The sequence below is a fragment of the Brachyhypopomus gauderio genome, unplaced genomic scaffold (genome assembly GCF_052324685.1).
Source record: "Brachyhypopomus gauderio isolate BG-103 unplaced genomic scaffold, BGAUD_0.2 sc45, whole genome shotgun sequence".
Classification (NCBI taxonomy): Eukaryota; Metazoa; Chordata; class Actinopteri; order Gymnotiformes; family Hypopomidae; genus Brachyhypopomus; species Brachyhypopomus gauderio.
In genome coordinates this window covers 2,375,001-2,387,500 of record NW_027506871.1, presented here as the reverse complement: position 1 = coordinate 2,387,500, position 12,500 = coordinate 2,375,001, and the positions used below count along the sequence as shown (strand labels likewise).

At 46.2% G+C, this 12,500-nt stretch overlaps 2 protein-coding genes across 9 annotated transcripts in view; both read right to left on the bottom strand.

The window, feature by feature from the left end:
* Positions 1 to 2,787, bottom strand: part of LOC143486750 (centrobin-like) — a 23,437-nt gene extending 20,650 nt beyond the window's left edge. For 4 of the 7 annotated variants that reach the window (XM_076986149.1, XM_076986153.1, XM_076986154.1 and 1 more), the window contains exons 1-2: positions 2,384 to 2,646; positions 583 to 866 (exon numbers count right to left, since the gene is read on the bottom strand). In XM_076986149.1, coding sequence (XP_076842264.1) covers positions 583 to 860 — 278 coding nt within the window. In that variant the 5' untranslated portion in view covers positions 861 to 866; positions 2,384 to 2,646. Of the gene's footprint in view, positions 1 to 582; positions 867 to 2,383 lie in introns of all 7 variants that reach the window. The other 3 variants (XM_076986152.1, XM_076986150.1, XM_076986156.1) reach the window with 3 other exon arrangements.
* Positions 2,788 to 4,744: 1,957 nt separating this feature from the next.
* On the bottom strand, positions 4,745 to 11,009 carry LOC143486797 (eukaryotic translation initiation factor 4E type 2-like). 2 transcript variants are annotated; one of them, XM_076986234.1, is made up of 7 exons: positions 10,801 to 11,009; positions 8,328 to 8,427; positions 7,708 to 7,842; positions 7,378 to 7,482; positions 5,494 to 5,646; positions 5,212 to 5,348; positions 4,745 to 5,065 (listed from the first exon to the last, which is right to left on the bottom strand). In XM_076986234.1, the coding sequence occupies exons 1-7, from the start codon at positions 10,815 to 10,817 to the stop codon at positions 5,026 to 5,028; spliced, it is 687 nt and encodes a 228-aa protein (XP_076842349.1). In that variant the 5' UTR covers positions 10,818 to 11,009; the 3' UTR covers positions 4,745 to 5,025. The 2 variants fall into 2 exon arrangements, with proteins under 2 accessions (XP_076842349.1, XP_076842350.1); XM_076986235.1 differs by having other exon boundaries at positions 7,450 to 7,482.
* Positions 11,010 to 12,500: the final 1,491 nt, after the last annotated feature.

Genomic DNA, 12,500 nt, shown 5'->3' with positions numbered 1-12,500 from the left:
GTAACTACATGTCACAGCCTGAGAGACAGTGGGAAACCCCCCCCCCCCCTTCAGCTTCAGAATGTGAATGTAAATAATTGAAATGAAAACTTTCCCTAAATGTTATCATATTTTATATTATTTTATTATTGTTATTTGTTCTTTGTCAATGTTATTGTCATTGTTAACATTGCTGTAATGCTTTGGCAACACTGTACCCTATACAGTCATGCTAATAACTTAATATTTTATTTAATTTAGTTTTATCTTATGTTTATTTCCTTTGTCTAATTTTATGATTGTCTTTTATTGTACGGTGTCCTTGGGTGCTAGAAAGGCGCCATTAAATAAAATGCATTATTATTATTATTATTATTATTATAAAGCTATATTGAATTGAAAAATTGAAATTGACAGATGGAGGGAGAGCCATGGGTCAGGTCTTTGATGACTAAGTGGCATTAAAACATTGCCTTTAATCTTAAGTGTAGCAGCAGCTAGCACACACACACACACACACACACACACACACACACACACACACTCTCCCTACAGTGAGCATGCTCTGTTACATCAGTGGGCGGAGCAAACAGCTAGTCTCACCTAGTTTTAGCAGAGAGGTCACCACAGGGAAGCGCAGAATAACCTTTGACCTCTTGGTCTTTGCTACGCTGAAGTGAGGAGTAGAGGTGAGCAGTGACCTGCCGGGAGGCAGACAGGGGGGAGGAGGGCCAGGAACGCCTTACAGAGGGGAGGGTGGCGGAGCTCAGAGGAAACACTGTAGGAGGAGGCGGGGCAGGAGGCGGAGCAACAGATGGGGAGGGAGGGTTGGACAAAGACTCAATCCCACTCAGTACATCTTCATCTGTCTCTACAGACATCTCACACTGTGAATGAAAATAATATATATAGAGAGAATAGAGTTATAATATATAGAGCAGGGGTACTCAACTGGCGGACCGCGGTCCGGATCCGGACCCGAACGCAGTCCTGTCCGGACCCAATCACATTCCTGATTAACTGGATACGGACCAAAACAAAACCGTAACATTTATTTCAGGGCTATTGAAAAAACACTCCGTCACGAGTGTTACGTTTGCCACCCCCGCTCAACAACTTACCCCCCCCGCTCAACAACAAGCCTGCCTGGTTGACGCTTCGCGAGCGGCGCGAGGGTCCGCGCGGCGAAAATGACGTAATCGCTGTGGCTTCGCGCCGCGCTTCAGCGCAATGAACAAAGTCACGTTTTCATACACCTTTATAAGGTGGAATTAAAGCACTTGTACGTCACTTCCAAGGTCCATTTCAATATTTCCCAGCATGTTAAACATAATTAAGTTAAATATTTATACATATACTCGAAATAATTCGCTTTTTATCACATTATTTAATGGTTGTTTATTTAAAAAACGCCCAATCTTCACGTCTTCACGTTCTCTCATGTTTCGTCCTGGAATTACAAGAGGCTCGTATTTGTTAACCTAATACAAGAGAACTAGTCAGTCAGACAGCTATTTGTTGTGAAACCAAGTAGTTACAATTTCAAGCATTTTAAAGTACTTTAACCTAAATTCCAGCACTTTTCAAACCTGAAACATATAGCAACATTAAAATTGGTCAGGTAAATGTTAATTCCCCTGTTTTGAGGGGTGTTTCTACCACATATCGTTTCGGACAAAACGCCTATCGTTTCGGAGAACACTGCAGTGACGCTCGCGAAAGTATAAACGCCTCCACCGTTCGCGCACCGTCCCCCCCCCCCCCCCCCCCCCCCCCCCCTCAACGACTTACGTTCGCCACCCCCGCCGCACCGGACCTCAGGTCACAGGTATCTGCCAAAATTGGACCGCGGACAAATTTAGTTGAGTACGCCTGATATAGAGTATAGAGTTATAATATATAGAGAGTATAGTTATAATATATAGAGAGTATAGTTATAATATATAGAGAGAGTATAGAGTTATAATATACAGAGAGTAGAGTTATAATATAAAGAGAGAGTATCGAGTTATAATATATAGAGAGAGTATAGTTAGATAATATAGTTATAATATATAGAGAGAATTATACACACACACACCCTAACAATAACCCGAACACTAACCCCTAAACCCCAATACTAAACTCTAACCCCAACACTAACCCCACATAAACAGCGACACTAGTCGCAGTTAATCTGACACCAATAATCTGATATTAGATTATCAATAATCTGATATTAGATAATCAATAATCTGATATTAGATAATAATCAATAATCTGATATTAGATAATAATCTGGTATTAGATTATAATCAATAATCTGATATTAGATCATTTGCTCTTTCTCAGACGAGGTGGCCGGTTGCCTAGAGACCTCGTTAACGTCAGTTAACGGTTAACAGATGTAGCTAACAGTACTAACCTGATTTTACACGTAATCTACCGGCACTTATAACGGGGCGCGCGGCTCCGGTAGGATCATTCACCGTACTTCACCGAGGTCACGCGCTCACGTGAACGGCAGCGGTTGGTCGGTTGACCGTGTCCGCCGGCGTCAACACAGACAAAAGTGCGTGTAAACACCTCCACCCGTGCAGGCCCCTCTCCACCCTCGGCTCTCTCGCAGCTCCACGGTCCCGGGTCCCGGTTATAACCGCGCGCAACCGCCAATTCAACGGGATACCCGCTCACTTACGTCATCAACAGCGGCCGTCCGCCGTGTGTTTACAGATGACGCGCTAAAGGCGCGACCCCTGCGAGATTATGGCGGAGGAATCACGTGACAGAGACACCGGACGTGAAGCAGGAAGCCGTGACCACGTGACCCGCGTGTGTCTCCACCCCGGTGCCGGTCAGGCGGACCGGGCGGGTTGGGGCTGAACACCAGCCACAGCCTGCACGAGTCTCCCTTCCTGTTTACTCCTGCATTTACTTAAGGAACTCTGATGGGTTATTGTTTTATTACATTATTTTTATGCTTTATTACATTTTATGCTTGTTTTTCTTGCAATTTGAGTGTTTTATTACCGTATGTTTGTTTTCTTCTATTAATTCTGTAAATTACTTTGAGTTGCATGTATGTATGAAATGTGCTATACAAATATAGATATTATTATTACACACCTGTGTCTTGTAACAGTGAGCTGACCAGTGAAAGACCCTGTGATTATAAGGGAGCAGGAACGAGGTTCAGAAACAGGTCTCTCTCACACACACACACCACTCACACTCCTCTCTCTCTCTCACACACACACCACGCTCTCACATACACACACACGCTCACTCACACTCCTCTCTCTCTCACACACACACACATCAATCACACTCCTCGCTCTCACACACTCACCACTCACAACCTCTCTCTCTCTCTCTCTCTCCTCACACACACACACACATCAATCACACTCCTCGCTCTCACACACACACACCCTCACACTCCTCTCTCTCTCTCTCTCTCTCTCACACACACCACGCTCTCACATACACACACCACTCACACTCCTCTCTCTCTCTCTCACACACACACACAACCACTCACACTCCTCTCTCTCTCTCACACACACACACCACTCACACTCCTCTCTCTCTCTCTCACACACACACACCACTCTCACTCCTCTCTCACTCTCACACACACACACACCACTCACACCTCCTCTCTCTCTCTCACACACACACACCACTCACACTCCTCTCTCTCTCTCTCACACACACACACCACTCACACTCCTCTCTCTCTCTCACACACACACACACCACTCACACTCCTCTCTCTCTCTCACACACACACACCACTCACACTCCTCTCTCTCTCTCACACACACACACCACTCACACTCCTCTCTCTCTCTCTCTCTCTCTCTCTCACACACACACCACGCTCTCACATACACACACCACTCACACTCCTCTCTCTCTCTCACACACACACCACGCTCTCACATACACACACACACACCACTCACACTCCTCTCTCTCTCTCACACACACACCACGCTCTCACATACACCACACCACTCACACTCCTCTCTCTCTCTCTCACACACACATACACACACCACTCACACTCCTCTCTCTCTCTCTCACACACACACACACACACACACATCAATCACACTCCTCGCTCTCACACACCCACCCACCCCGCTCTCTCTCTCTCTCCCTCACACACACACATCAATCACACTCCTCGCTCTCACACACCCACCCACCCCGCTCTCTCTCTCTCACACACACACATCAATCACACTCCTCGCTCTCACACACCCACCCACCCCGCTCTCTCTCTCACACACACACACCACACTCTCACATACACACACCACTCACACTCCTCTCTCTCTCTCACACACACACATCAATCACACTCCTCGCTCTTTCTAACCCAAACTCTGTACTGGTAAAAACTGTTTTTTGGTTTGTCCTGTAACCCCTTGTTTCTAGTTTCCAATGGTGTTTACCACACAGAAGAGGACATATGCAGAATGCAGAATCAGAATCATATGCAGAATCAATGCAGAATGATGCTGGAAATGTATTGTAAACAAAAACATACAAATTAAAGCTGCAATGGTAGCATAAAGTCCATACATTTCTAACCCTAACCCCTAAACCCCCTAACCCCCCTAACCCTAAACCCCCTAACCCCTAACCCCCCTAACCCCAAACCCCCTAACCCTAACCCATTAACCACATACCCCCCAACCCCGTAACCCTAAACCCCTAATTTTGCCCCTTTTGGTTTCATCCCATTTTGATTTGCATGAACAAACAAAAATGCAGCTTCATTTAAGCAACTGGTTTATTTCACTGTTAAATAAAAAAGAAAGCAAACCAGATATAATCAGAAGAACCAAACAGAACGGTCATGTTTTAAAGGCGGGATTTATACAAGCATGGAATGCTGGAGAGGCGGAGATTGTTCCCTTGGTAGCGGTCATGAGGAAGGACAACACCGCTCTCTCCTACAGAAATGAAAATGTGTGTGTGTGTGTGTGCACGCGTGCTGGGTTCAGCATGCTTGAGCCATGATGAAACTGGACTGTGTCACCATCACACAGACCATCACAATGTGATCTTAGTATTGCGGAAGCTGGAGTTGTCCCTGAAAAAAAGAGAGAGAACCAGAGTGAGAGAGAGAGAGAGAGAGAGAGACAAGGATCCCCACCATCTGACCCCTCCAAGTGTCTGTGGGTGTGTATGACAATTTGTGTGTGTGTGTGTGTGTCATCCTGTGTGTGTGTGTCATACTTGAGGCTGTCGTTGTGGGTCTTGTACTCCATGATGGTGTTGGGTGGCAGGTTGAGGACACGACGTAAGGTGTCCCTGATGCGGGACGTCGTCACCTGATCACTGGCGGTTTTATTCCAGATGGACAGAATGTCTTCCTGGAAAAGTGCACACACACACACACACACACACACACACCAAATACCCAGCAAATTTAGTCTATTTTATAACAAATATCCACAAGAAATACTTGAAATGCCCAAATAACCCCCCCCCCCCCCATCGCTGTAGTGCTGCACCCACCTGGAAGCGTATGGACACCACCACCCCACACACCTCCTCCCCCACCATGAACTGCTCCCCCAGCATGGCCAGGATGATGTTCTCCCAGAAGCGTGAGGCCAGACCCTTACGCAGACGGATGATCCACTTTCCCCCACTCTTATTAGCCTCGTCCTGGAACACACACACACACACACACACACACACACACACACACACACACACACACACACACACACACACTCATTAGCCTCGTCCTGGAACACACACACACACACACACACACACACACACACACACACACACACACACACACACACACACACACTCTTATTAGCCTCGTCCTGGAACACACACACACACACACACACACACTCTTATTAGCCTCGTCCTGGAACACACACACACACACACACACTCTTATTAGCCTCGTCCTGGAACACACACACACACACTCTTATTAGCCTCGTCCTGGAACACACACACACACACACACACACACACTCTTATTAGCCTCGTCCTGGAACACACACACACACACACACACACACACACACACACACACACACACACACACACACACACACACACACACACACACACACACACACACACACACACACTCTTATTAGCCTCGTCCTGGAACACACACACACACACACACTCTTATTAGCCTCGTCCTGGAACACACACACACACACACACACACACACACTCTTATTAGCCTCGTCCTGGAACACACACACACACACACACACACACTCTTATTAGCCTCGTCCTGGCACACACACACACACACACACACACACACACACACTCTTATTAGCCTCATCCTGGAACACACACACACACACACACACACACAGACTTATTAGCCTCGTCCTGGCACACACACACACTCTCTTATTAGCCTCATCCTGGAACACACACACACACACACACACACTCTTATTAGCCTCGTCCTGGCACACACACACACACACACACACACACACTTTTTAGCCTCGTCCTGGAACACACACACACACACACACACACACTCTTATTAGCCTCGTCCTGGCACACACACACACATATACACACACACGTTCGCGCAAGTTCTGGTTCACTCTATTTCTTATAGTAACTCTACCTCTTATCGTACACCTCACTACTGTTACATACACTTTACTGCATCTGCTGCACTGTCATTCTATTATTTGTTATTTATGTGATGTTAGTTGTCTTGTGTTTTTATATCTGCACATTGGAGTTATGCTGTGCACTCTGTTGTAAAGTCTGAATGACAATAAAGTTCACTTTGACTTTGAAAGATGCCCGTACACATTACACAATTAAAACCAATGGGCTGTCAATTATTCAATCATGTCTATTCCACGCCTCTTACAACTGCTGTTAATTTAAGTGATTATAATATTCATAATCTATTGCACAAAATGGTGTTGCTCTCTTGTAAAGCGTTGTTGCTCTCAGAGCTCAGACTTTAATGGACATGAGGTGTTACTGATGAGACCAGCCCTGCCCAAGGGTCTTTAACTGGGGTCCACGTCAAACACACACACCTCCCACATGGGTTTGATACGTCAGTTCAAACACACACACACACAGATTCATTGTCACTCACAGTTGGTTCCCAAAGAATCCAAAGAGTGTGTTAAATGCAGAATGATGCTGGCACAAATGACACACACCTCCCGCATGGGTGGGTTTGACACGTCAGTTCAAACACACACATCTCCCACATGGGTTTGATACGTTAGTTCACACACACACACACACCTCCCACATGGGTTTGATACATCAGTTTACACACACACCTCCCACATGGGTTTGATACGTCAGTTTACACACACACACACACACACACACACACACACACACACACACACACACACACACACACACCTCCCACATGGGTTTGATGCCTTCCTTGAAAAGGTGGAAGTCACTGTGTCCTGTGAGATCTCCGGGTCGTACCAAATGACTGTACAGCTTCCAGAACTGCTCCACCTGTAACACACACACACACATACACACACACACACACACACACACACAACCATAGTTATAGAACAACCATAAGATATGCACACAGAAAAAACTAAACAAAAATACTCGCGCACTCTCCTACAGACAGACACACACACACCCTCACCCCCCCCCCCCCCCCCCCACACACACACACACACACACACACACACACACACACACACACACACACACACACACACACACCGAGGCCACGGTGCCTATCTGTCGGATGTTCTGCTCGTAGCTCTGTGTGTTGGCTGGTCTGCTGGGTGTACGGCGTGAGTACCAGAATGTGTAGTTGTACTGGAGGGGGTGTTCGCCCGGCCCAGGGGTCACAGTCTGGGGGGGGTAACAGACGGAGAGAGAACAAAATACATCACAACATGAAGCACACACACACACACACACACACACACACAGGTTCTATTTGTGCTGTGGTGCTATAACCCTCTCTGTGGTGTCTCTCTCAATCTCTCAAACACATTTCTCTGCTTTTGTTGTTTCTGGACTCTTTATTGAATCTTTCAGGTCTTTCCTGTCCACTGTAAACATGGTTCCCCTTTCAATCTTATTCCCTCTTCAGCGTTTTCACACTGAGGGAGTTTTGACTTACCTCCGTCACCTTTGGCCTTTATACACACATTTGTAAAGCTGCTTTGTAACATCACCTTTTGTAAAAAAGGGCTGTAACACATTAAGCCCGAGCGCACACACACGTCTGCGGAGTGCACACCACAGCGGACGGCACACACACACACACACACACACACACACACAGCTGTTACGCGTTGGTGCCGGTGGTGCTGGGTGAGCAGCTGGTTCACCTTCCGCCGGTGGTGGTTGAGGACGCTGCAGTCAGACTCGCTCTTCTCGTCCCGCGTCAACACCGTTTCTTCGTGTTCCTCCATCTCCTCCTCTTTTAAACTGTGAGAGCAGCACCATGTGAAGTTAGAGAGGAAACCAGACACAGGTTAACAGGTTTAACAGCACAGGTTAACACAGGTTTAACAGCACAGATGAGCACAGGTTTAACAGCACAGACGAGCACAGGTTTAACAGCACAGACGAACACAGGTTTAACAGCACAGGTTAACACAGGTTTAACAGCACAGACGAGCACAGGTTTAACAGCACAGGTTAACACAGGTTTAACAGCACAGGTTAACACAGGTTTAACAGCACAGACGAGCACAGGTTTAACAGCACAGACGAACACAGGTTTAACAGCACAGGTTAACACAGGTTTAACAGCACAGGTTAACACAGGTTTAACAGCACAGGTTAACAGCACAGATGAACACAGATTTAACAGCACAGGTTAACACAGGTTTAACAGCATAGACGAACACAGATTGACTCGGTGTGTGCCCTCACTAGTCACTGAACCACCAGCTCGATCAAACGGCTTATCCAACTAGACAGAAACCACCTACGACTCAGTTCATCGTTCATAGTATGTCCGTGTATTTGCCCCACAGGTGTGTATGTCCGTGTATTTGCCCTACAGGTTCGTGTGTGTTCGTGTATTTGCCCCACAGGTGCGTGTGTGTCCGTGTATTTGCCCCACAGGTGCGTGTGTGTCCGTGTATTTGCCCCACAGGTGCGTGTGTGTCCGTGTATTTGCCCCACAGGTGCGTGTGTGTCCGTGTATTTGCCCCACAGGTGCTTGTGTGTCCGTGTATTTGCCCCACAGGTGCTTGTGTGTCCGTGTATTTGCCCCACAGGTGCTTGTGTGTCCGTGTATTTGCCCCACAGGTGCGTGTGTGTCCGTGTATTTGCCCCACAGGTGCGTGTATGTCCGTGTATTTGCCCCACAGGTATGTATGTTCGTGTATTTGCCCCACATGTGCGTGTATGTTCGCGTATTTGCCCCACAGGTGCGTGTATGTTCTTGTATTTGCCCCACAGGTGCTTGTATGTTCGTGTATTTGCCCCACAGGTGCTTGTATGTTCGTGTATTTGCCCCACATGTGCTTGTATGTTCGTGTATTTGCCCCACAGGTGTGAGTATATTCATGTATTTGCCCCACAGGTGTGAGTATATTCATGTATTTGCCCCACAGGTGTGAGTATATTCATGTATTTGCCCCACAGGTGTGTGTATGTCCGTGTATTTGCTCCACAGGTGTGAGTATATTCATGTATTTGCCCCACAGGTGCGTGTATGTCCGTGTATTTGCCCCACAGGTGCGTGTATGTCCGTGTATTTGCCCCACAGGTATGTATGTTCGTGTATTTGCCCCACATGTGCGTGTATGTTCGCGTATTTGCCCCACAGGTGCGTGTATGTTCTTGTATTTGCCCCACAGGTGCTTGTATGTTCGTGTATTTGCCCCACAGGTGCTTGTATGTTCGTGTATTTGCCCCACATGTGCTTGTATGTTCGTGTATTTGCCCCACAGGTGTGAGTATATTCATGTATTTGCCCCACAGGTGTGAGTATATTCATGTATTTGCCCCACAGGTGTGTGTATGTTCGTGTATTTGCCCCACAGGTGTGAGTATATTCATGTATTTGCCCCACAGGTGTGTGTATGTCCGTGTATTTGCTCCACAGGTGTGAGTATATTCATGTATTTGCCCCACAGGTGCGTGTATGTCCGTGTATTTGCCCCACAGGTGTGTATGTTCGTGTATTTGCCCCACAGGTGTGTGTATGTTCGTGTATTTGCCCCACAGGTGTGTGTATGTCCGTGTATTTGCCCCACAGGTGTGTGTATGTCCGTGTATTTGCCCCACAGGTGTGTGTATGTCCGTGTATTTGCCCCACAGGTGTGTGTATGTCCGTGTATTTGCCCCACAGGTGTGTGTATGTCCGTGTATTTGCCCCACAGGTGTGTGTATGTCCGTGTATTTGCCCCACAGGTGTGTGTATGTCCGTGTATTTGCCCCACAGGTGTGTGTATGTCCGTGTATTTGCCCCACAGGTGTGTATGTTCGTGTATTTGCCCCACAGGTGTGTATGTTCGTGTATTTGCCCCACAGGTGTGTATGTTCGTGTATTTGCCCCACATGTGTGTATGTTCGTGTATTTGCCCCACATGTGTGTGTATGTTCGCGTATTTGCCCCACAGGTGCGTGTATGTTCGTGTATTTGCCCCACAGGTGCGTGTATGTTCGCGTATTTGTCCCACAGGTGCGTGTATGTCCCTGTATTTGCCCCACAGGTGCGTGTATGTCCCTGTATTTGCCCCACAGGTGCGTGTATGTTCGTGTATTTGCCCCACAGGTGCGTGTATGTTCGTGTATTTGCCGCACGCGCTGCGCTAGTCGCCCGTTAGCGGTTTGCTAACTTACTGGTCAAACTGGTTCATTCCGCTTGTTCGCTTGTTTCGCCCTTCAGATTGTTTCTCTGGTATTCACGACGGAACTCGTCATACACTGTAGTCTCTCAGTTATATATCACTTAAATCTACAAATACAAATTCATTCAACTTTGTATACCTCGAAATCAAAATGCTAGCTAGCTAACAACATAAAGCACACAACCTACTGTACTGCGCATGTGCAACACAGTCGTAATACGAAATCTCAGAGAGGCCAAAAATCATTAGTCGCTGGAAAAGAAACTCTACCGCCATCTACTGGAGCCCTACGAAACTGCGCAGTCAATTCTGAGCACTGGGTTGATCAAAGTCTGACAGCAAACACATTATAATACTTATTACTGATTGTTGATGGCTAGGAGAACAAATTATTAAATATTGTGGGAAGGTAATTTATAATCCTAAATACTTTTAACTCCTATTTTGAAAACGGGGTTACTAGAGTGAACACTGAATACTGCCCAACTCAACCCATTACACTGAAACTGAAGAGCATCAAAGCAAATGACACCCTGTACTGGACAAGAGAAATTACACCAGAACAAATGAACATGTTATGAATTACTTTATCATGTATATACACATTATTAGTATACATTTACATTTACATTTACGGCATTTAGAAGACGCTCTTATCCAGAGCGACTTACAAAGTGCTTTGCTTCTGATCACAGAATACATCCTAGGAAATAGTACAGATAGGCCAGAATTCAAGACACCATTGAGTCAGACTACTACTAAACTACAGGAGTCAGTATCATTACCTAGTGTTTTGCAAATTAGACATTTGCCAAGAAGCACAAATAACCATAGACAGACATACAATTTAAGAACAACGGCAAGTTGTATCAGCTGAGTTAGTGCTCTGGTAAGAACTCAACAAACAGGTGAGCTAATATATATAAATTACAGCAGTATAACGAAAAACAATAAACAAAGGCAAATTCAACACAGAATGAGTGACTGTAAGCTGACAGACAGGAAGACACAATAACAGCCACATGACCAGAGAGAATCTGAACACACTGCCTGCCAGGACAAACTCCTCCACACCTTCCACACACTGCCTGTCAGGACTGTTAGTTACAGTTACTGTTCACTTCACTGTGTCTCATTTTGTGGTTCATGCTGATGTGGAGTGAATGAGAGGAGGGAGAGAGAGGAAGAGAGAGAGAGAGAGAGAGAGAGAGAGAGAGAAAGGGAGGGAGAGAGGGGAGCAGGAATATAATAGGTACATCTAGAAAACCACGCACACCATACATGGGTCAAGGTAATTTTAGAAGCTATGGTTAGTGTTGGGGTTAGTGGTGGGTTTTGTGTTGGGTTAGGGTTAGTGTTAAGAAATATTTATTGTATAGCTCCAGGTTGGTGCTGGTGCTGGGGTTACATGTGTTGGTGCTATATGTTATGCGTTGGGGTTATACGTGTTGAGGTTGAGTGTGTTGAGGGTGTGTTGAGGTTGTGTGTTGGATTAAAGATCACTGTTTAGGCTCTTGAACAGAGAAACAATATCTAACAACATGTGACTGCAGTGAATGGGTCCAGCCAGCAGGTGGCAGCAGCACTCTGCACAGAAACGCATCTCCTCTGAGCATTATTTAACTCATCTTAACATTATCAGCAGTAACAGTCTGAATAGAATCAGATAAGATAAGATAAGAATTTAATGAT

What these genes read in the sequence shown, in the direction of transcription:
- LOC143486797 (XM_076986234.1), bottom strand. An exon ending in GCATCAAACCCATGTGGGAG is followed by an intron (nt 5,647 to 7,377) that starts GTGTGTGTGTGT and finishes TGTGTGTTCCAG; the next exon opens with GACGAGGCTAATAAGAGTGG. An exon ending in TGGTGTCCATACGCTTCCAG is followed by an intron (nt 5,349 to 5,493) that starts GTGGGTGCAGCA and finishes GCACTTTTCCAG; the next exon opens with GAAGACATTCTGTCCATCTG.